The sequence below is a fragment of the Ziziphus jujuba genome, chromosome 3, assembly GCF_031755915.1.
Source record: "Ziziphus jujuba cultivar Dongzao chromosome 3, ASM3175591v1".
Classification (NCBI taxonomy): domain Eukaryota; kingdom Viridiplantae; phylum Streptophyta; class Magnoliopsida; order Rosales; family Rhamnaceae; genus Ziziphus; species Ziziphus jujuba.
This window is the reverse complement of record NC_083381.1, coordinates 22,216,163-22,240,249: the sequence shown is the minus strand read 5'-3', so window position 1 is coordinate 22,240,249 and position 24,087 is coordinate 22,216,163. Positions and strand designations below refer to the sequence as shown.

The following is a 24,087-nucleotide window of genomic DNA, read 5'->3' as shown; positions in this document are numbered from 1 at the left end:
ACCACACTGAGATTTCTTTCTATCAAAGAACAAACCACATTGAGATCTCAGAATCACCACTACCACAAGTAGTGGAAGAAATGTTTATTTATTTATTTATTGAGTTGGGCTAGTGGCTGTTGAGAACCCATTGGCAGGCAAAAAGCCAATAAGGGAATACCTTCTTTCTTTATTTCATTTCTACGCCACCTTGACATGCATTGTCACAAATAGAAACAACTAAAACAAAGTGAAGAAACATGTTCCGGACGCGGATGAAGGTCTTGTCTAATCTGCATCGTTGGATTATGATGGAATTACATGAGATCCATCTCATCTAACGGCCAGAAATGAGAGACTCGCGAGTATATCCTTAGAAATAATGGTGAGCCTGCCTAATTACTACAATTTCAGAAGCATTTCCATGGTTAAATTGGCCCTCTAGAGACCGAATAGAAAGTGTTTTAGTGTGACACAAAAATCAATTTAAAGCATGCAAGTAAGTGTTTCTACCATGGCGTCAAGGTAATGATCTTTTGGAAATTGGAAAGCTTTAAATATTTGAGCACCAAGTTTTTTCCTTCTTTCTTTGGTAAGTAGGTGAAACTGATTCCATAACCAAGTTGCTAAATTGGGATTGGCATCTTCTATTTCTAAATCACATTTTTCATCCGAGTAAGGATAACATTTCACATTTTATTTTATTAATTTCTTTGTTTATTTATTTTCAAATCAGATAACATCATACCAATAATAAACAAATATGAAATTTTCAAATAAAGTAAAATCATATCAATAATAAACAAACGTGAAGGTGAGAATTATATTATAGAAAATTTGAATCCAAATCCGTTAAATTGTCACAACAAAATCTAATAAACCAAGCAATATGAAAATTGGATGCTCATTTGTCTCTTCTTTAGTTATACATATTAGAAGAAAAAGAAAAAGCAAAACAAAAACAAAAACAAAAAGATTGTGCACTTGAGTCGATTTGCGTGGACAGCGGGCGCACAATTTTTATGTTTGCAAGCTAGATATGTATTTGGAATATTGATATCAGTTTTTTGGTAATAAGTCCAAACACAATTAATGACAAACAATTTGACAAGAAAAAAAATCCTTTTCTTTTTAACTTTAATCAATAAAGAAGATACCACAACATCAAAAAATACATATATAGAAGATTTATCCCTTCTCTTACGTGGAGGTGAAACACTCCATATTCATAATTGTTGTTGTTGTAATATTTATTTATTTATTTATTATTATTTTTTTTTTTTTGGGGAAAGACAAAAAAAATAGAGGCAAAAACGTAATGGCATGCTATCTCCGTGAACAGAAAACACGCTGGACAGCATTAAACTGAAAACAAAGCAAAGCTGACTACGGAAGAAAAAAAGAAAAACATTATGAATCAAGAAATCTTTTGGACTTTTTTTTTTTTTTTTTTTTTTGGGGAAACAAAATCCCAATACTATTATTTTTCCTCATCAAAAAAACTTCAGGTGGCTACGATTTCAGTGAGATTTTTAGACTGTTGTTGCCTCTGATCTCTTTGGTGTCACCTATTTGGTAAGTAAGATATCCAAACATTTTAATATTATTATTTAATATTAATGTCGAGTTATTTACTTAATTTGAGTTCTATTTTAATTTTCCAAGTGTTTAGATATGATTTATGGAACTCTGTTTTGGTGGTTTTTCTTTTTTTTTTTTTTTCCTTAGCAGGAGTTTTAATCATCCTTGTCTTAATTTATGATTGGTGGTGTCATTTAATTTTTAGTTATTTATCATTTTTTTTTTTTAAATCTTTCGGTTTGTCTCATTTCTATTAGAACGTAATTTGAAATATGATGTAAAATAGCTGATGAGTATGCTTGAAAAGATTGTCGACTAGAGAGAATAAGAAAGTTTTGCTCATGAACAAGAATAAAAGCACTGAATATAGATATATATATATATTATATTTATTTTACCAAAAAAAATATCTTATTATTATTCTTATGAATGTTCATGAATAATGCTTATAGCATGAAGACCTAGGCATCCATAAGTTTCCAAGCAAATAAAAAAGACAGAGAGAGTAGTTGGATAAATACTCTAATTATTCCAAGGGGCCAAACCTAAGAATATTAATTAGCCACACATCTCATCTTAAGTCCAAGCGAAGAATTTTGCCGGTAAAAAGGCACAAAAGTATGATCTTCAGCAACCAAAAGAAAAAAAGTATGATGGTAAAACATCAATATTTTCATACGGCATAAAAATTTCTCTGGAAATTAAACAAAAATCTAAAATTATCTTATGGAAATATACACGTGTGTAATTAGGAGATCGACAATATTTCGCAATTTTAATTATCCAAATCATAGAATCAATGGCAACAGTTATGAAGACAGTAACATTTACTAAAATTCTTGCTCACTGACGTCACCAAGAAATCTGAATAGTGAATACTTTTATATTCTTTCCCACCTGGAAAGCAACAAGAGCTTGGTCATAAGCCACTAATTAATTTCTTTAAATTATACCTATTAAAATCATTTTTTTTTCTTTTTTATGGTATATTCTTAACTAACCATGGTTTAATCAATAATCATCAATTCCATTTCAGCTTCCTCTTGTTTCCAAATTTAAGAAGAAATTAGTATATATATAAGCTAGCTTACAATATACTTCATTAGAGATTTAAAAAAAATAAAAATTAAAAAAATTAAAAGCATAGCTTAGAATATTCTCATCTGTATAGCTTGGGTACATGTCTTATCATATCATCATGAGGCATGACAATGATTAAGGGAATTGTCAGTGCGTCACAAAAAAATGGAATTTAATCGAGAAGAACTGGATGCTGTACAACATGCAACAAGAATAAGACCCAACTGGCACTTTCTATATATATGAATGTGTATACATGTATCTATATCTCATATATTGTGCTCCTTGATCATTATAAAATCATCCTCCTCATCATCAAGAGCTGAAAGAGAAGATTAATCGGTAAAGTTTGTAGATTGCAAACAGAACAGGTTTCGAAACTAGCTATGGAAAAGGAAGAGGTTTCGAAGCTATGGAGTATTTACAAAAAGTTCAAACCTCACCTACTTATGTTTTCAGCTCAGTTGGGATACACTGTCCTGTATTTCATCACAGAAGCTTCATTCAACCATGGAATGAATCCTCATGTCTATGTAACTTACCGACACATACTCGGTGGCATTTTAATTCTCCCTTTTGCCTATTTCCTTGAGAGGTATAATTTTATTCTTGGTTTTGATCATCATTTTTTGTATTTGTATTTTGTATACAGATTGCCATCTATATCATTCTATTTTTTTGTTTTTTGTTCTGTTTTCTTTGTCCCAGTTCTAAAGCGTATTGTTTTCATGCATTAATGTGTACATGCGTGTGATTGTGCATGCACATATACCATTTTAAACGTTCATAAGAGAGGTCTTGATAGTTTTCTATTAAGACGGTCCTCTTTAACTCTACGAGTCCAAAACATTGTAGTATGAAATAAAGGTAACTCAATATATTTGTATATACAATGATAATGATCATGGTTTTTTTTTTTTTTTTTTGTTTTCCTTTCTTTTCAGAAAACAAAGGCCAAAGCTCACAGTCGCTCTCCTTTTGGAAATTTTTATTCTCTCTCTGTTTGGGTAAGCAACACATATATATATCAGAATACTTTTCATTCATGGTTCTAAACACATAACAAAACACTAAAAAGCTAACCACATTTTTTTTTTTTTTTTTTGGTTGATTACAGGGTAGGTTTGACTCTAAACACATATTTTGCAAGTTTGAAATACACATCTCCAACCTTTGTTGCCTCCATGGTGAACACCATAGCTTCCCTTACATTTGTGATTGCAGTTACAATCAGGCTAGTGCTACATCCTCATTTCTTAATTAATCCTTAATTACAAATCCTAATTACCTTCTATTATCACTTTTAATTAACATGCGGTACTTACTTGGATCTATGTATATATGATGTTGTAGATTGGAAGATCTTGATCTTCGAAATCCTCGTGGGATAGCGAAAGTTGCAGGAACCTTGGTCTCATTAGCCGGAGTAATGATGATGACATTGTACAAAGGGCAAATCATGAGAAGTCTAGGACATCCCCTAATTCATATTCCAGGAAAAACATCCATCCATAAGGACTCCTGGTTAAAGGGTTCAATTCTTACAGTTTCAAGTTGCATAACATGGTCTATATTTTATATTATGCAGGTTTTTATCCCTTACCCAAATTGCTACAAATTATATGAATTGCTGACCAACATATAGAGCTAAAAGAAAATAATCTAACAATTTTTTTTTGGAAAAAATAAAAAATTGTAGGCACTTACACTGAAAAGATACCCTGCTCAACTGTCTCTGACTGCGTGGATGTCCTTTGTTGGGGGCGCACAATCAGCTGTGTTTACAGTGATTACACAACATAAAAGAGAGGCTTGGATCATTGGATTCAACATTGATTTGTGGTCCACAATTTATGGAGTGAGTATCATCAGCCTAATCATGTACATTTAGTTACAGTTTTGGTGCTGAATTTTAACATAAAGTCGACCTTAACAGGGTGTAGTTTGCTCTAGCATTATAATCTTCATCCAACTCTGGTGCACTGTAGAGAAAGGACCTGTTTTTGTGACAGTGTTCAATCCCATTTCTACGATATTGGTGGCGATTCTAGCGTACTTCATCTTTGGCGAAAAACTGTCCACTGGCAGGTATTTAATTCATTGATTTGTATCTAATTGCTTTTGCAGACAAAACACTTGTGAGAGAAACAGAGAGAAAGAAGGTATAGACATAACAAGTAGTACCTACTCTGTTCTAAAGGCAATTAATCTATGGCTTTCAGCGTAATAGGGGCGATTATCGTTATCGTGGGGCTGTATCTGCTATTGTGGGGAAAAGAAGGTGATGCAAAAGTTCACATAAAGCCAGAAGACCAATCATCTGTTAGTCATGAAGATAACAAGACAGTGAAGATTAGCTCTGCTGAGAAAAATGTATATGTATTAAATTGTGAACCTTAAATTACAAAAATCCTATGTAACATATATGTGAAAAGAGAAATGATAATAAAATGCAAGCTTAATGAAGCCCCCAGAACAAGAAACAGAAGGCAAAGAACATAATATGAGAATGCTGGGATTAAATCCCACTAATCAATGTGCTTTATTTGGAAGAGATAATTAATATACCAATGAAGTTCACCAGCACGTCTACAAATATATATTTTTGTGATCTACTTTTAACTGAAAAACTTATATACCAAGATCTATCTTACTATGTGAAGCTGACATTTCAAAAGGGCCAATACACTACAAAATGTATATAAATGATTAGCTCCCTACTTATTTACCTCAAACATTCTCTATTCTAAGTCAATAGAAATGTTCAGATAAATATGTTCAACAAATAGCTAGCTGTGAGTTGCCCTGTTTTTCTTTTTAAGAATTATGTCCTTATAAATTTTCAAAGGACCAATTTTTTCTTTCATCATAAGAATGATGCATACGCAAAGAAATTGGCCATTTTACACAAAATAATTGGAGTCTATAATCCAATCAGGAACGGTTGTCAATTGGTAAGCAAAGGCCAACCAGAGAATTTCATCTTTATCCATTTCTACACCATGGTGGGTCTGCTAAATTGTTAAGATTAAATTAGCTTCATGCTATATCATGATTATATTGGCACTTCACAGACTGGATGAAAAGTGTGTTTGTGTGGAGCACCAAAATCAACATATTAAGGCAGAGCAAGTGTTTCTGGTTTGGTGGTGGAGGTTGATTTTTGGAAGCTTTGACTATTTGAGCACCCACTTTTTCTTTGTTTCTTTTGCTATAAGTAGAATTTAGCCAAGAAGTTATATATGGTCGCATCAAAAAATCCACCACAATCATGAAACATGAGAAATGAGATAATCTATATATATATATATATATATATATTACAAAGAAAATAAATAAATACCCATTTTGTTTCCTTTAAAAAGAAAAAGAAAATATGATGAATGTGATGAAAAAAACAATACAAAGAAAATAAATAAATAATAATATACATTTCTATTTCCTCTAGAAAAGATAAATAAAAATGCCCATTTGGGTCGATTTGTGGAACCCAAAATTTATCTGTTTGCAAGCTAAATTTGCATGTGCAGCACATTACTTTAAGGCTTGCGTGCTCCAAAGAAGGTAAAAAAGTAATGAGCTTAATGACACTGAATATCATTAATAATTTCTATATTTGTGAGCTTTTGATTGTGTAAAAGAGAAGAACACTTCCAAGGTGAGGTTTCAAATTGGGGGTTCCAAGAAAATCGTGGCGGTCCAATAAATTAAAAGCCTAGATCAAGGTCTTAGATTAAGCTGACATTTATTAAATGAAATGACAATCCAAACTCTTCCAAATTTTAAAAATAGGCGCCAATTGTGTTAGGAATAGTAAACAGTTTTGCAAATATGTCCCTAATTTGTAGCAATTACAAGGGGTCAAAAGGCAACTCTATTACTTTAAAAATTGATTTAATTTCCATAAATTAATTTTTACGAACTAATGTTTTGGGAAATTTTTATCCACAACCAAAATTCTTAGCCCAAAGCCCACCTTGTGATATAATTGATACATATGTATACATATTTTATCATGCAACTGGAGAAACCAATTACATGGTGACAAATGTCAAAACTAATATTCCATGTGTCACCAATTCAAAGCTCTTTAGATTTAACAAACAAATCTTCACCCTCCATATTTTATAAACGCTAATGTCATATCATATAAAAAGCTAAGTTTTCAAATCCCTTGATACTTTCCTATTTTCTCTCATTTGCCTCTCCTCACGTTTCTTCACATATAAAAAATCCAAGACCTATTTTACTCACACTGCCATGAAAACCATTTACTTTTGAGCCATATTTGTGTGGGAGGAACGGCTTCACTTCAGGGAAAATTAGACATCAAACGGTGAACATTTTGGCACAACACAAAGGAAAGCTGACTACTACGGAAGAAGAACATCTTCAATAAATTAAGAAATCCCTTTTTATTTTTTGGGTAAACATAATCCAATACCATTTATTTTTCCTCTTCTAATTCTACAAAACTTCAGGTGGCTGGCTACTATTTTAGTGAGATTTTTAGACTGCTGTTGGTTTTGATTTCTTTGGTGTCTTCTATTCGGTAAGATATTCAAACTATCATTATTTAATATTAATGTCGAATTATCAACCTAATTTAAGTAACAATTATAATATTCCTCTATTTTAATTTTCCAAGTGTTTAGATATGATTTATCGAAGTTCATTTTGATGGTTTTTCTATTTTTCCTTAGCAGGAGTTTTAATCATCCTTGTCTTAATTTATAATTGGTGTTGTTCAATTTATTAGTTATTTATCTTTTTTTTTTTTTTTTCCCAATCTTTCGGTCTGTCTCTCTTAATTAGAAGGTAATCTGATAGATGATGTAAAAGAACTGACGAGTAAGCTAGAGAGAATAAGAAAGTTGCTCATGAAGTTGCAAATTATGCACTTTATTGTAATGGGTCAGATGGGGAAAAAGAAATTAAAAAAAAATATAAAAACTGAATTTATACACTCTATATATTATATCTATTTTATCAAAAAAAATGTCTATCTATGATGTTATTATCATTCTGAATGTTCATGACTAATGTTTATGTCTTTAAGGGATAGTGGGGATGATTACCTCTTCAATTGTGAGAGAATGGGATTCAATGTAGCCAAAAAATAAATAAATAAATAAATTGAATGTTATGTTTATAGCATAGCATGAAGATGTAGGCATCCATAGGCTTCCAAGCTCTAGAGAATATTCTTACAAACCCCTTCAAAAAAAAATTAATAATAAAGTGAGAATAGTTGGATAAATTCTCTAAATATTCCAAGGGACAAAAACTAGGAACATTAGTTAGCTACACATCTCAGGCAGAATAGAAAGAAAAAGTAAAGAATCTTCCCAATAAAAAAGTACAAAAAATTCTTGCTCACTGATGTCACCAAAAAATCTGAATGATGAATACTTTTTATAACATGAGCTTGGTCATAAACGACTAATTTTCTACATTAAAATAACAATTGAAAACTTTTTTTTAATCTTCACTAATCATGGTTTAATTAAGAATGTTAACTTATCATGCTTTAATTAATAATCTTCAATTCCATTTCAGTTTCCTCTCGTTTCCAAATTTAAGAAGAAATTAGTATACATAAGCTAGTTCACAATCTGCTTCATTTGAGTTAAAAAAAAAAAAAAAAAAAAAAAAAAAGTACTGCCTAGAATATTTTCTTCTATATAACTTGTATGAATGTCTACTATCATATCATCATGATCCATGACAATGATAAGGCAAATGTCAGTGCATCACAAAATGGAATTTAATCAAGAAGAACTTGATGCAACAATAATAAGACTCAAGTAGCACTTTATATGTTTATATATATATATATATATATATATAGGGTAACAAATATCGGTTTTGGATGCGGTCCGTATGCGAACTGTCCGTACTGTAGAAATTCTTTTATATATATATATATATATATTTAAACATGTAATATATGTATCTATGTTATATGCAAATTTGCATGATGTGCTACTTCATGATCATCCAAGAACTAAAAGAGAATATTAATGGGTATAATTTGTAGAATGGAAAAAGAAGAGGCTTTCAAACTACCTATGGAAAAGGAAGAGGTTTCAAAGCTATGGAGTATTTACAAGAAGTTCAAACCACACCTCTTGATGTCATCAGTTCAGATGGGCTACACTTTTTTGTATCTCATCACAGAAGCTTCATTCAACCATGGAATGAATCCTCATGTCTACATGACTTACCGGAACATTATCGGTGGCATTGTCATGTTCCCTTTCGCCTATTTCCTTGAGAGGTATAATTGAATTTTGTCTTGGTTCTGATCATCATTTTTGTGTTTGTATTTAGATACAAATTGCCATCTATATTGGTCTGGTTTATTTTTTCTTTATTTTTTCTTTGTCCAAGTTCTAGAGCATATTGTTTGCATGCATTTATGTGTTAATGCATGTATATGTTGTATATTTGACAGTCCTGACCTATGATCATGGTTTTTCAGTTCAATATTTGACATATTGTCAAACTCTAAGGGGCCAAAACATGATATTATTAAATAAAGTTTGTTTTATAGATTTCTATATACAACGATGATGATCTTTTGGGTTTTCTTTCTTTTCAGAAAACAGAGGCCAAAGCTCACACTCACTCTCCTATTGGAAATTTTTGTTCTCTCTCTGTTTGGGTAAGCAGCACGTATAGATCAGAACAGAGAACACTTTGATTCATGGTTCTAAACACATAACAAAACGGTAAACAGCTAAGCACAAATTTTTTGCTTTGGCTGATTACAGGGTGGGTCTGACTCTAAACGCATATTTTGCAAGCCTGAAATACACATCTCCAACCTTTGTTGCATCCATGGTGAACACCATAGCTGCCCTTACTTTTGTCATTGCAGTTACACTCAGGTTAGTGCTACATCTTCATTTCTTAATTAATGCTTAATTAAAATTCCTAATTTCCTTCAATATCACTTTTTAATTAACTATACTTGGATCTATATATATATATATATTATGTGTTGTTGTAGATTGGAAGCTGTTGATCTTCGAAACCCTTGTGGGATAGCGAAAGTTGCTGGAACCTTGGTCTCCTTAGCTGGTGTAATGATCATGACATTGTACAAAGGGCAAGTACTAAGAAATCTAGGACATCCCCTAATTCATATTCAAGGGAAAACATCCATCCATAAGAAGTACTGGTTAAAGGGTTCAATTCTCAGTGTTTCTAGCTGCATAACATGGTCTATATTTTATATAATGCAGGTTTTAGCCATTACCTATTGCTTAAAATTATATGGTTTATTGACCATTAGATAAATCTAAGATAAAATAATCTTACAAATTTTGAAAAATTGAAGGCACTTACACTGAAAAGATATCCTGCTCAACTGTCCCTGACTACGTGGATGTCCTTTGTTGGGGGAGCACAATCAGCTGTATTTGCAGTGTTTACAGAACAAAAAAGGGAGGCTTGGACCATTGGATTCAACATTGACTTGTGGTCTACAATCTATGGAGTGAGTATCATCAGTCTAATCATGTACATTTAGTTACCGATTTGGTGCCGAATTTTAATACAAATCAACCTTAACACAGGGTGTAGTTGGCTCGGGCATAATAATCTTCATCCAACTCTGGTGCACCGAAGAGAAAGGACCTGTTTTTGTGACAATGTTCAATCCCTTTTCAACGATATTGGTGGCGATTCTAGCATATTTCGTCCTTGGAGAAAAACTCTACATTGGCAGGTAGTTCAATTCAATTCTATCTAATTGCTTTTATAGACAAACACTTGTTAGAGAAACAGAGAGAATGAAGAAGGCAGTCATAACAAGTAGTGCCAAATTGTGTTCTAAATGTGATTCATCTATGGTTTTCAGCATAATAGGAGCAATTATCGTCATCGTGGGGGTGTATTTGCTATTGTGGGGAAAAGAAGGTGATGCCAAAGTTCACATAAAGCCAGAAGATGAATCATCTCTGACTCATGAAGAACAGAGAGATAAGAAGACAGCAAAGATCAGCTCTGCTGAAAGGAATGCATATGTATTAAATTGTGAACCTTAAATTACAAAAATCAAACACCTGGTGTGCAACATATGTAGGTGAAAAGGGATGAAGCCGCCCCCCTCCCCAAAAGAAGAAACTAAAGAGAAAGAACATAATTTGATAATGCTGGGATTAAATCCCACTAAACAATGTGCTTTTATTAATCCCACTAACCAATGAAGTTCACCAGCACATCCACAAATGTTTTTTGTTTTTTATTTTTTATTTTTTTTGTTTACTTTTAGTTGAAAAACATGTATACCATGATCTATCTTACCATGTGAAGCTGACATTTCAAAATGGCCAATGCGCTACAAAGTAACATATAAATGTTTAGCTCCCTACTTATTTACCTCAAAAATTCTCATTCTAATTCGACCGAAATGTTCATATAAATATTCAACAAATAGCTTGCTGTGAATTGCCGTGTATAGCTTGCTGTGAATTGCCCTGTTTATCTTTTTAAGAATTGTGTCCATATAAACGTTCAATGGACCATTAGGAGGGAAAGAAAAAAATTCTGTTGAATCACAAAAATGATTTATATACAAAGAAATTGACCATTTTACACTTAATAATTGGAGTCTATTATCCAATCAGGACTGATTGCCAATTGGCAGGCAAAAGCCAATCAGGGAATCCCATCTTCATCCATTTCTACACCGTGTTTACACGTATCTTCATAATAAATAAATAAATAAATAAAAGAAAAAGCTAGAACAAATGGAGGAAAGATGCTTTGGAGAGGTATGGATGTGTAATCTCCACAGTTTATAATACAATCAGGAAAAGACACACGCGATTACTCTTACTTTCTTAGCAATAATGGTGGGTCTGCTAAACTGTTATATATCATGATTATATTGGCACTTTACAGACCAAATAGAAAAATGTGTTTGTGTGGGACAACAAAATCATTATATTAAAACAAAGGAAGTATTTCTGGTTGGGTGGTGGGGAATTGATCTTTGCAAGCTTTAAAACTTTGAGCACCCACTTTTGCTTTGTTTCTTTTGCTATATAAGTGGGTGAAATTTGTTTCATGGCCAAGAAGTTCTGCGTACAATCGCATAAAAAAAATAATAATAATAAAATCCACTACAATCATTAAATATGAGAAATGAGACCAAAAGTATTACTAAAAAATAAACAATTTCAAATAAAACTTCAAGGTTTGCGTAACGTATTGGAATGAATTCAAATAAGTTGGAAGAAGAGAAAAAAAGTGACGAAGTTAATGACTATGACAAAGAATATATCATTATTGGTATCTCTCTAGTAATAAATTTAATGGCAAACTATAAAACAAGAAAGAAAAAAGTTTTCTTTTATTTGGTCAAATAAAGAAGTTTTCCCTTCTGATCTTATGTGGAGGTGAGAGGACAAACAACATTCATTATTGAACAAAAAAATAAAGGAAGAATAAAAAAATTTAAAAAAAAAAATTTAAAATTGTACACCAACTTTGAAGAAAGGAAAAGAAGACGGAAAAATAATGTGAGAAGAAGTAAAAATTTAGTGGTTTTTCTTTATGGCACACAAAATATTCAAACTTTTTAGTATCATAACTAATATTTGTTTAATCTGGTCACTTTGAATCGTTGTTTGACTTGTGTTTTATCTATTCAAGTAATTACAAGGGTGATAATTTTTTTATGAATTAAATATTCTTTTATAATTTTCAACAATCGTTATTTTACTTTCATTTGTTTTGTTATTTTTCATTACTATTTTTTCTTTTTCTTTTTTGGTCTAATTGATGTCAAATTTTAATTAATGATAGTTCTATTTTATTATTACTTATTAGGCATTTAAATGAGCTATAAAATCAAAAAGGAAAAAAAATCAAATTAAACACAATTTCAAATTATACTAACTTTTTTTTTTTTCAAATTTATAGTCATTTAAGGTATCTAACAAGCTAAAATCACCATAGCTAACACTTTGGTAAAAAAAAAAAAATACACAAAAATAAAAAACTAACTATGTTATCAAATGACACCTTAATAATTGTGATTTGATTAAAAAAAAATAGTATTATTCTGTTGCATTTTCCTCTTCTCTCTCTCTCTTTTATAATTTAAGAAGAAATTAGTATATAAGGTAGCAAAAGTACATCACAAAAGCAACTTAAATATTCGATGAAAGAACTTATGCTATCAAAACGCCAACTACCATCCAGTCAACTAAGTGAATATATATTATTATTTAATTGATTAACATTTAATTATATTTTTTTTAAATGTTCAATTATCCATATTTAAGTTATATTAATATATAAGCAATAAAAAAATATATATGTATATTTAACAGATATTTTAATAGACTATATAATACATCTAGCATTACTTTTATATTGGAACCAACTTATGGAAAAAGATAATTCTATACTCTTGAAGGTGTTTAGAGGAAGTTTAAATCAGTATAACCAGACTTTGTCATGGTTTCACTCAGATAGACTACATTTTTATTTATTGTTGTCATGGTTTAGCTTAGAATAGCTACATTTTTTTTTATTGCCTTTATGGTGAACACCATAGCTTCCCTATACTCAGTTTAAGGTGCATCATCATTTGTTAATCCTTAATTAGTATTCCTAGTTACCCTCTGCATCAATTTAATTAGCATACTTGGAACCAGTTTGTTATAGGCTGAAAGTTCTTAATCTTCCAAAATTAAGTAGGACAACAAAAGTTGTAACCTTGGTCACCTTGGCTCGTGTGACCGACCATGATGTTGTGCGAGGGACAAGTTCTGAGAAATCTGGTACATTGACTGATCCATATTCAAGGTAAAACTTCCAACCATTTCTTAAGAACAACTCTCTAACCAGTTTCTTATGAGCAGGAGTTTTTCCTTGAATATGCATTAGGGGACGTTCAATTCCATTTCAACTAAATCCATGTCGATATTTAGCATACTTCATCCTCAACGAAAGACCATACGCGTCGGTAGTTTGTTCCCCATCAAATTATAGCTAATGCTCTTTGCCGGTAAACACTTGGCATTTCAGGATACAGCAATTTCAGTTTTTACCCTTTTTTTCTTAAAACTTTTGTCTTTAAACTTTAATTTTAACCACTAAAAAAACTGTTAATTTGGTGAAAAGAGAGTGAGAAAACAGAGAAAAAGATAATGCAGACAGAACAAGTAGAGCCCCATGTGCTCCGACTTCTAATTACATCACTGGCTTTTAGCATGATGGGGAGTAATCATATATTGTCATCATTTGCCTGTATTTGCTCTTTTGGCGAAAAGAAGGTGATGCGAAAATTGACATCAATTCAGAAGAGAAAATCATCTTGAGACTCACGAAGAGCATAAAGATAACAAGACACTAAATAACATCTCAGCTGAAAAGGATGTAAACTTTAAGCTAAAGAGCAGAAGCAGATTTTCAAAACGATTTTAAAAAATGCTGTAGAAAAATTTCTCCAAGTAGGCATAACTTCAAAATTCTTCCCTTGTGATACTTTGACCATCTTTGGCTGTGCATCAGGTTGTTGGCAGCATGGAATCACAATGAATAGATATGGTATTCAGTAGGTAAAAAAATTTATACACGCATCCATATAACTACGAGAATGAGAATATGTGCAAGAGAAAATGATGAAGAGCTAACAAAAACAATTTATTCCCAAAAAATGTTGCCATCTAGCTACATTTCTAGTCAATTCTGCCGTGCATTTGCCACCACATTTGTTAAAAATCAGGCAAAACTAAACAGCAGCAATATTTACAGGTCTACAAGCAATGGAAGTGTTTGATGACTGTAAAAGAAAGTTTCTAAACTTTCAAATAGTCGCAATCAAAAGGCCCCACCTAGGCAGCAGGTGGCCTCAGCTCATGATCACGGGATGTATCACGAGCAGATGGAGGTAAATAGTGCCACATAGGAATCAGACCATAACTGGGATATATAGGCATCTTGTTTTGATATGCAGCTGGATGGGCAGGCATAAATCCAGAAGGTGGAATAGTTGAAGCTTTCAATTGCTGTTCCATCCTTTCTTTATCTGCTTTTAGTACAAGTTTCTCTTCCCGAAGCTCAGTCTTCTCTGCCTGTTTAAACAGAAAAGTTCAAATGGTGACTACTCAAAAATATTCTAGCCTTGAGTAATTTCAATATTCATACAGCTCCACTAAAAATTGTCCATTTTGATCAATACAATTCAATGGTACTTTCATGGTAATAAATCAGGAAAAAGTTCAAGTAAAAGATGACAATCTCATCCTCAAACTATTACCAGTGAAAAGATAATTCTGGAAATATAGACCAGGCCTGTGAAAACTTTTTATAAACGATGTAATTACAACAAACCTACCAAAAAAGTTTTAATAAAGGATAAACTTACAATAAGCATTCATAAACTACACCAAAACACAACTATTGTGGGTCAATAAACTAATTATGGGGACACTTACATCTGTCTAGACATGTTTGACACTTACATCTGTCTGTAGACATGTTTTGTTGCTCTTATTTTTATTATTTAAAATCATATATCAACTAATTTGATCTAACTTGGTGTAGCATTCAAAGAACAAATGTCAAATGCGTGCATGTCTACATGTGTGAGTGTAAGAGAGAGAGAGAGAGAGAGAGAGAGAGAGAGAGAGAGAGAGAGAGAGAGGAAACGTGAAGCTACAGTTCAAAGGATAATATGCAACTAGATTTTCCAACACCAAGGTATCACTCAGCAGCAATAAGAATACTTATGCGTAATGCATATAAATGAGATATATGCACACACACACACATATATGTACCTTTAAACTTTTTATTTCTTCCAGTAACTTTTCATTTGTTTCTCTAAGCTCCTGTGCTTCATTTTTTAATTGGTTCAAAACTCGCATGGCATCATCAAGAATAGCTGGTTTGTCGGTTTTAATTGGTTTCCCAGGTTCTAAAACAGAGCTCAAATCCAGAAACCTGCCAAGAGTGTCAAAAAAGAAATTTCCTCTCAAATTATTTACTTTCAATGAAAAAGATCTACCCCTCCACGTGTGAGAGGAAGAGTGAGAGGTAAACAGAGAGAGCAATACACTAACTACCCAACAATCCCTATTCTTCCAACAAGAAGGATTAAGCTCTAATGATTCTGCATATCAGCAGTTTCTAGGATTCAGCACTACAGAAATCATATTCTTTTACTCTACCTTCCAATTTTGATCAGTCCTTTATTTTGGCCAACTGAGAATTACACAATCCTCTACCACCCTTAGACCATAAGTACCCAAGTACACCCTATCCAACTCTAATGCCAAAAACAGTTTTAGCATGAAATACAGTTTCTCAATTTACAGCTTTAAAAGCCAGATTTCGGGAGCTAATAAAACCAAGAAATAAGCAATTAATACGATCTAGTGAAATGCATGCCTGTCATTCAATTTCTCTCTTCGCAATTTCTCACGGCAAGCTTTGGTCCCTGGCCTGCTGCAAGAATCACTGCGTCCCCTGTATTACAATGGAAATACAAATTAAAGGGATAAGAAACTTAGAACAATGTGATAATGATAATAACAAACAACAAATAATCTCTCACATCATTCGTTAACTTCCAATACCAGATCCAAAGCTAGACCAGTATATTAGACTAACAGATGAACATTTTTTATCATCATTGGCACTATCGCAACCATAAATTTACATCATTTCCTCTTTTTTTTTTCTTTTTTTTTTTTTTCTTTTTTTTTTTTTTTTTTCTCCTTTCAATTTCTGGGTGTACATCTCTCCTCCGTAAGAAATTACTTGAAACACAATCATAGGCATCATCTCCATGATAATCTAATACCAGTACAAAATAACACTTTTGTTTCTCCATTGCCACAAGCTTCGACAACTACATGACTCAAGACTCTATTCATCCAGCCTCCTGTACCCAGATGGTACGGTCAGCCAAGAAATGGAGGGCAAATACTCTAACCAAGATTATATTTATCAATAACAAACCTCCAGATTTATGACAATTCTCTTTAGCAAATATTCAAGTTTTCAAAATAAAAATAAAAACTCCTTTTTTTATTTTTTTTACTTTTTGAGAAAATAAATCCCAAAAATATTGGAATTTGAAAAAATAATTAACACTCGTAGCGTTATGAATCCAAAAACCATGGAATCAAATTAACAAAGTTGGTTTTGGGGTTAATACCTCTTGCGCGTTAACCCTGTTTCTTCCTTATTCTGTGGAGCACCGCCACAATCAACCGAAAAATCGATTTTTTCACCAACACTGCCATTCAAACATTACGATTAACCACAACTACAATATAAAAATAATCTAACTTCAGAAAAAAAAAAAATTCATATTTTTCCAACACCCTTTTGCTAATCGAATCTAAAAGATCGAAAAATATCCCACAAAAAAAAAAAAAAAAAAAACCAAAGAAATTGAAACCTTTGATCGGCCCAGAGAAAATTGGCGGATTGAGAATCGTCAATGAGTGAATAATCGAGAAAATCCCAGTAACTAGGATCTAAGGATTCCATCATACCAAACGCATAACTCGTTCTATCTTCCACCGTAGCTGGTTGCCTTGAAAACAATAATCACGGCTTCAATGACTTCAATTTGCCATTATAATGATTTTAAAATTAATAAATAAATACACAAAAAATAATAAAATAAAAAATTGGGAATTCGTCATAATTCATCACAGCCAAGAAAACTAAGGTGTTATCTGGCATCGTCTTTCCTAAATGAAAGCCCAATTAGATTGCACCACGTCGAAGGGAAAAAACCCCATTTTTATGGTTCTACGAGCCGCCGCATCTTTATTTGGACTAAAATGCTCTAGCCAATTAGCTGTTTTATAGATGGGTTAGCAGTTGAGCCCACTCGAAAACGGTATCCAATTACTTTGGGCCCATCAAAGTAAAAAGCAATCCATCCAATGCATACACTTGGCCACTTCTTTTATTATTTACTTTTTTTTTTTTTCTATATTACATTTTTATATGATGGGGGAAAATAAAAATAATTTTGATAGCTACTGCTTAACGACCACGTTTAATAATAACAATTATGATGAAAACAAAAAGAAAAAAAATGGAAAGGGTTTCTGTTGATGCAGGAAACAACCTACCCCAGTAACCTACCCCAGTATATAAAGTATTAGTATGTTCTACATTTGCATTGCTTTATTTAGCTCTTCTACATTTGCATTGTGTAAAGGGTGGTCAGCTTACGTAAGTACTATAGCTCCTGTCAAAAAGATACCTGTGTACCACAAGAATATGCTCATATAAAGATGCTAATTACCCTGAAGAAACAATAATTCATTAATAAAGTAATAATAATGAATTGTCAATATGATTAAGTTTTATAGAAATTTTTTTTTAAAAAATAGTTTTGTTGACATTGTTGTATTATTGAACTGTGTGTTTATTTGTGCAGTGATATGTTTTGATACAAATGGCAGTTACCATTTGGTGACATATTTTGAGGGGAAAAAAAAAAAAAAAAAAAAAAAAAAAAAAAAAAAAAAAGAGGTTTAATCAAATGACATTGGCTTCATTCTTAAGCTTGTCAATGAGCTCATCCACTGAAGAAACAATAACCCCTGCCTTTCTCTTGGGAGGCTCTGTCACTTGAACAACCTCTAAATCAGATTTGATTTCCACGTTCAAATCCTGCGGGGAAAACTTCTTTATGACCTTTGATTTTGCTTTCATTATGTTCGGGAGTGTCGCATACCTCGGTTGGTTCAGCCTCAAATCAGTCCTGCAACAGGAAAGCACATAAAGAATCAGATTAAGTTCCCCTAATTTCAACAGTTCTTTTTTTAATCTGAATTCAGATGAAAATATTGTCTTAATCACGCCTATTGAGTTCTAGGGATGATCTTCTTCTACCTAGTTTATGGCTTTCATACGTATGCTTGGTAATGTTGAAACATCAGTATCATCAAATGCCATGACTTTTATAGTTGAAGAAGAAAGAACTTCCATAACAAGTAGAGTCATTGAAAGTTTAGGACAGAGCAGTTTTTCCAAACTATTATCTTGCATGTTAAAAGTGGAGGAAATGAATGAGGCTGTATGAGAGTTTCCTCCCACAACCATACCCACTCAACTCTACTTGAAAATCTCCAATTTTTGTCTTAGTTAAGATTGTTTCCATGTTTTATCATTTCTTCATCTGTTGTGGTTTTCTTGTCAATGCTTAGTTTTTTTTTTTTCTATGACCACTTTCTGGTTTGTTTTGGTCTTTGTTATAATTTCTCATCCATGAAATAAAAGCAGCCCTTTCAAAACCAACTCTAGGACTGGAGTTTGATCCCTTAAAAGCATAATTTGATACACTAACTGCAAACCACCGCTATCAATAGTAGTTAGAAATACTATGTACATGCTAATCAAATAGATGAGTACAGCTTAGCTCACGTTTTAAAACCTAATTCACATCAAGTAACTCCGAGTAGCTTGGGAAAGAAGTGAAAAACATATATCCAAACCCCATTTTGTTTTTATTTGTTTTTTTTCCCCCTTAATTTAAAGTCAAATCTTTGTTCAGTTTCATCAAATTACTTCCACATATAGAAGATTATTTTCAAAAGACAAAAAAATGCACGAGTCAATTATCTGAATGAAAAGAAACAAACTGAAAGATCCTAGAGCTTGAACACAAAACAAAAGATATAAGGCACTTACGTGATAACTGCTGGCAAGTCTAAACACAAAGTCTCAAGACCACCATCAACCTCTCTGTCCACTGTCACTGCCTGTTTCTCCTTATCCAACACAACCTACTAGTAAACCAGAAGTAAGGCATAGGAAATAATTCATGAAACATATAATTGTACATGATTCAGAATAAAACAAAGTCTTGTGAATTCAAATAGGGGATAAAGTATAAACTGCACACACATACAAAAAGCAAGTACAAGCACATTTTCTCATTCCAATTACCTATAGTTTTTTAATCATACATTCCATACTCACCGATATTCCAAACTACATATGTAATATTTAGATGGACTGATGAAAGCAGAAAGAAAATAATAGTCCTCAAATCACTTGATCGAGTATCGGACAAAAGAACTAAGGAGAAACATAATTTTAGAATGCAACTTTTAAGAAGCATAAACTTCCTCAGCTTAAACAAATTAGGGGCTTAGTTTTGCTCAGCTTAGATGCGAAGAGGGCAACTAACCTTAGAAGCAAAAGTCCCCTGTGGCCAGTTGAGCAGTCCTGCTACCATTTGCCCCGTTTGATTGCAATCATCATCAATAGCCTATACAAATATTCAGACACTGATAGTAAATACTAAATGAAATTCTTCGACCAAGAAATACGTAAAGACAACAAACCAAATGACAACATCCAAAAGAATGAACAACATAAAGGTAAATAATATGAGAGCCATACGCTCCCCCAAAAAAAACATGTATTTTTATATATACATATATTCTTGAACTAATCAGTAATTCATGAAAAATAAACAAAAGCAAAACTAACTTCTAGAACCTCACTCTAAATTAAACACATAACATTCTAACAAACTCATCTAAGACTACCCTACAAGCAGCTCTCGTGGTCGTACGAAATGAAAAGTAGCAAATTTGCAATGCGTTGTCGTTCGGACCAAAACATAAAATAAATAGCTTCACTATTCATGATTCCAAAACAAACCATAACCACTTTAATTCCTGCAATAAATTTATAAAAATAAAAAATAAAAAGAAATTATGCAAACCTGTTTGCCAAGAATGAGAAGCCCAGGTTCTTCAACCTCTACAAGCGCTCTCAAGAGCCTAGCAACAGAGAGTGGAAGCAGAGCCCCTGTAGCCTCCACATGAATACCCCTATCAGCACCCATAGCCAGTCCTGTTCTTAGCGTGTCCACGCACTGTGTAGGACCCATACTAACAGCCACAACCTCAGAAGCCATGCCAGACTCTTTGATTCGAAGGGCCTCTTCTAGAGCAATCTCGCAAAAGGGGTTCATCGACATCTTCACGTTTTTGGTCTCCACGCCAGACTATACCCAAGGAAAAAAAAAATAAAAAATAAAAAATAAAAAAACATTTTCCATTAGAAAATTATTGAATTTGGAACTACGGAGGACTTGAACTGTGTAAATGGGTAGGTGGGTCCATGAATTTTTGTTGATGGTGAATCTTACCTTATCGGGTTTGACTCGGATTTTGACGGCGTAGTCGATGACTCGCTTTATTGCCACCATTATCTTCATCTTCGGAGGTTCTGAGACAACTATAATCTTTGTTTATTTGGGTGATACACCAGAGGTTGAACAAAGGAGATGAAATTGGTGACTGACCCCGAGAAAGTCGGTCAAAGGTCTTGCGATTAAAAGCCCTTTCAACTTTTTTTTTTCGTTTTTGGTGAATAAAAGCCTTCAACTTCAACTTCAAACCTGAGCTGGGATTGGGATTGGGATGCTGGGAAATGGGAATTAGCAGTAATTGGATTAATCTTCAATTTAATGATTATTTATTATTATTTTGTTTATTATACTATAAATATTTTGTAACAAGGATTTGTGGATGAGCAATGAAAATAAAATATACACGTATTATCTAATTTTTTTTATCTGATAAAAACTTAGTTATAGTTTTTATTTTTTATTTTTTATTTTTTTGGCTTGTCATCATTATAGCTTAAAAACGAAAAAGTGCCTTTTACTTTTCTGTTCTTGATTCTTCAAATAAAAATGTGTTTTTTATTGTCCAAAAAAATAAAAAATATGTGTTTTTGATAGATTTTTTAATTGGTTTTTTTTTTTCTTGTAATAATATTTCATATGCCATATCTTTCGCTCATCGATTGTATTTTTTATTTCTAATATCTTCATACGCTTGGAATAAAAACTCAATTGGACATGCTCTATATGCCAGTTTGCATAAAAGTGAAAATTTTATTTTTTTTATTTTTATTACAATCATAGATACCCATAGAAAAATTCTTGACAGCAAAGCCAGCGAAGTATTCGACTTTATTCACCCAAAATAAAAATAAAGGCCAAGTAATCAACTTTGGGCCACATGTATTTGTTCCCCAATCCTTTACACGACTTGTTTTCTTGGGGCAATATCAAGCCCACCAAGACACTAACACGTCACAATATTATTGTAAACCAACTTTTAACTAAATAGGCTTTGTATTAAGTCAAGTAGGTAAGTTATTTATATTTATGGAAAAAATTATGGATTTAAGATTTTGAAATGAGAGAGAAAAATTATTGTAATGATTAAGAAAAACAACACTAGATAGGTTTTGTACTTATCAATGCTATTTGTATTGTATCATCACTTGTATTTCAACATGGTTTATTGATCAATATGCTTGAGACTCCTTCATATTTATGCTATTTGTATTGTATCATCACTTGTATTTCAACATGGTTTATTGATCAATATGCTTGAGACTCCTTCATATTTATGGTGAGGTCCATATCAATATCAAATTTTTCTTTATTAATATTTAAATATAAATTTATTGGCATGCTAAAATTTCATTTAAAATAAATAAATTTTAAAATTTATTAATTAATATTTATAATTTTATTCAAAAGCTGGAAAAAAAAAATATATATATATATATATATATTAATATTTGCATTAAAAATCTAATTTAAATTTGGTCATTTCCACCTCTTTATGATGTCATGGCGATTTGGACGATTGAGATGATTTTATAGTCACCACAAATTGATATCGGGGTCAAAAAAAAGAAGAAAAATGTGATTCAGATTTTTCAGTCATTTTAAATGGGAGAGAGAGAAATGAATACATAGTTTTTTGATCAATATACTTAGACTTTTCCTCTTCATCTTCATTAATTCAGAAATGCCACCAAAATTATTTCAAATTCAGATTGGAATAAAGTTAAATCTTATAACCTAATCGCACCAGTAAAACAACGAAAAACACGGCACAAAAGTTGTTCAAATAAAGTTTTCCAATGAACTGAATTTGATTTAGTATTCCATGGTAAGGCAAAAACCATAGTACCTTATCAATCTGACATTTGAATAACATACGGACTTCATCTTCAACACTTCCATGGGGGGAAGAAATCTGACCTCTGTACATGGAGGTGTGGAAGTTGGACCAGATTGACTTTGACTGGAAACCAATGTTGACCAATCTTCAGAAGAAGAAGAAGAACATGAAAGTCCTTCATCTTTACTAGTCCCCAAATATTTCCACCACTCAAAAGCCTCTATTAATGTTTTTTTCTGACTCATAGATCATAGTCTTCCAACAGTAACAGATTTCTCACTGAATATCCATCAATTTTCATTTTTAGTGATGGGCTTTAATTTGTATAGTCAGGAATCCAATAGGGCTAAAAAGTCTTCCTCTAAAATTGTCAATTAGCGAATTATTGTGACAAAATTCCATCTACCTTTTTCACTTTGCGACTGCAATATTTCTTGGTTTCACATCAAATATCAAACCCCACAACCACGCCCCCCCGCTCCACCCTCCCCCCACCCCCCCCCCCCCCCCCCAACCCAAAAAAAAAAAAAACAAAAAAACAAAAAGCAAAATACACCCTTTAATGCCACATGCTCAAACATAGGGATTCTTGAGTGTTTTCTGTTGTTTTTCTCCTCTCTGAATGGAACAATAGTATCTGAATCCCGAAACCGAAATTACTCCCTTTGATATTGTTTTTATCTTCTTTCAAATTCTAGCAATGAACTGTCTCTATCTTTGAAAAACAAAACTTGCACAAATCAGTTTCAGGCAAATAGTTTGTCTAGCATTAATTGGTTGGATTTGGTTTTGGTAAAAAGATGAAAACTTTGCCCCAACAAAGACACACACACACACACACATAGGTCACAGCATGCCCATACATTGATATATATATGCGCACATGGCTCTCAAAGAAAGTTTTGGCAATCTAACCCCATCATGTAGAAGCAACTCCATCATCACTTTTTGGAAGTTAGTCTTTGCGTATACAACTACCAATAGTAAAAGGTTCTCTCTTTTGCTATCTAAGATGATAAGTTTATAATCTGAAATTGCAATTATTTTATTATGATTTATACTTAATCAATTTTTGGAGTGACATAAAGTCTCCTTTAATTGGAAGAAGCTACATCGTCATAATTGCAGCAATTGCCTTTGAAAATTTTTCCTTGTGACACAGACATTATTTAAAAATAAATAGAATTTGTTTGACAAAAGTTTCGAAAATTTTGGGGAATCTGGAGAATGACCCAATAAATACAAAGATAAATATATAATATTCTATAGAATTATACGATATTAGGAGAACATTGGATTTGACGAGGACTTAGCATCAAACTAGAATTTTTATAGTTGAAATACTTTGAAAATTTGCTGCCTAATTAATTCAATTTTGACCTATATATATTTTCAAGTTGCTTTGGATATTATTCGTAACAAAAATATTCCAAACCAGACTGGA

General features: G+C 32.3%; 5 protein-coding genes across 7 annotated transcripts in view; 3 read left to right on the top strand and 2 right to left on the bottom strand.

Annotated features, from left to right (window-relative positions):
- Positions 1-1,431: 1,431 nt before the first annotated feature.
- Positions 1,432-5,106, top strand: LOC107406362 (WAT1-related protein At5g07050-like). Of its 2 annotated transcripts, none has more exons than XM_048476754.2 (8): positions 1,432-1,540; positions 2,996-3,235; positions 3,585-3,647; positions 3,758-3,874; positions 3,994-4,228; positions 4,340-4,498; positions 4,577-4,728; positions 4,863-5,106. In XM_048476754.2, the coding sequence occupies exons 2-8, from the start codon at positions 3,027-3,029 to the stop codon at positions 5,038-5,040; spliced, it is 1,113 nt and encodes a 370-aa protein (XP_048332711.2). In that variant the 5' UTR covers positions 1,432-1,540; positions 2,996-3,026; the 3' UTR covers positions 5,041-5,106. The 2 variants fall into 2 exon arrangements, with proteins under 2 accessions (XP_048332711.2, XP_048332713.2); XM_048476756.2 differs by having other exon boundaries at positions 1,455-1,554.
- Positions 5,107-6,840: 1,734 nt separating this feature from the next.
- LOC125423514 (WAT1-related protein At5g07050-like) lies at positions 6,841-10,955 on the top strand. 2 transcript variants are annotated; one of them, XM_048477998.2, is made up of 8 exons: positions 6,841-7,066; positions 8,681-8,920; positions 9,245-9,307; positions 9,417-9,533; positions 9,656-9,890; positions 9,986-10,144; positions 10,224-10,375; positions 10,508-10,955. In XM_048477998.2, the coding sequence occupies exons 2-8, from the start codon at positions 8,682-8,684 to the stop codon at positions 10,692-10,694; spliced, it is 1,152 nt and encodes a 383-aa protein (XP_048333955.1). In that variant the 5' UTR covers positions 6,841-7,066; position 8,681; the 3' UTR covers positions 10,695-10,955. The 2 variants fall into 2 exon arrangements, with proteins under 2 accessions (XP_048333955.1, XP_048333954.1); XM_048477997.2 differs by having other exon boundaries at positions 6,841-7,192.
- A 171-nt stretch (positions 10,956-11,126) lies between these two features.
- The window catches only part of LOC107407530 (probable inorganic phosphate transporter 1-3), a 121,356-nt gene continuing 108,395 nt past the window's right edge, over positions 11,127-24,087 (top strand). The window contains exon 1 of the mRNA XM_060815602.1: positions 11,127-11,137. The gene's annotated coding sequence lies outside the window, so the exon portion shown is untranslated. The remainder of the gene's footprint in view (positions 11,138-24,087) is intronic.
- Positions 14,287-17,344, bottom strand: LOC107408475 (transcription factor bHLH104). The gene is made up of 5 exons (XM_048477661.2): positions 17,075-17,344; positions 16,829-16,909; positions 16,057-16,134; positions 15,447-15,609; positions 14,287-14,738 (listed from the first exon to the last, which is right to left on the bottom strand). The coding sequence occupies exons 1-5, from the start codon at positions 17,167-17,169 to the stop codon at positions 14,499-14,501; spliced, it is 657 nt and encodes a 218-aa protein (XP_048333618.2). The 5' UTR covers positions 17,170-17,344; the 3' UTR covers positions 14,287-14,498.
- On the bottom strand, positions 17,935-21,140 carry LOC107422897 (electron transfer flavoprotein subunit beta, mitochondrial). Its single transcript, XM_016032413.4, has 5 exons — positions 20,804-21,140; positions 20,375-20,659; positions 19,832-19,912; positions 19,330-19,424; positions 17,935-18,400 (listed from the first exon to the last, which is right to left on the bottom strand). Exons 1-5 carry the CDS (start codon positions 20,870-20,872, stop codon positions 18,175-18,177), a joined length of 756 nt encoding a protein of 251 aa, XP_015887899.3. The 5' UTR covers positions 20,873-21,140; the 3' UTR covers positions 17,935-18,174.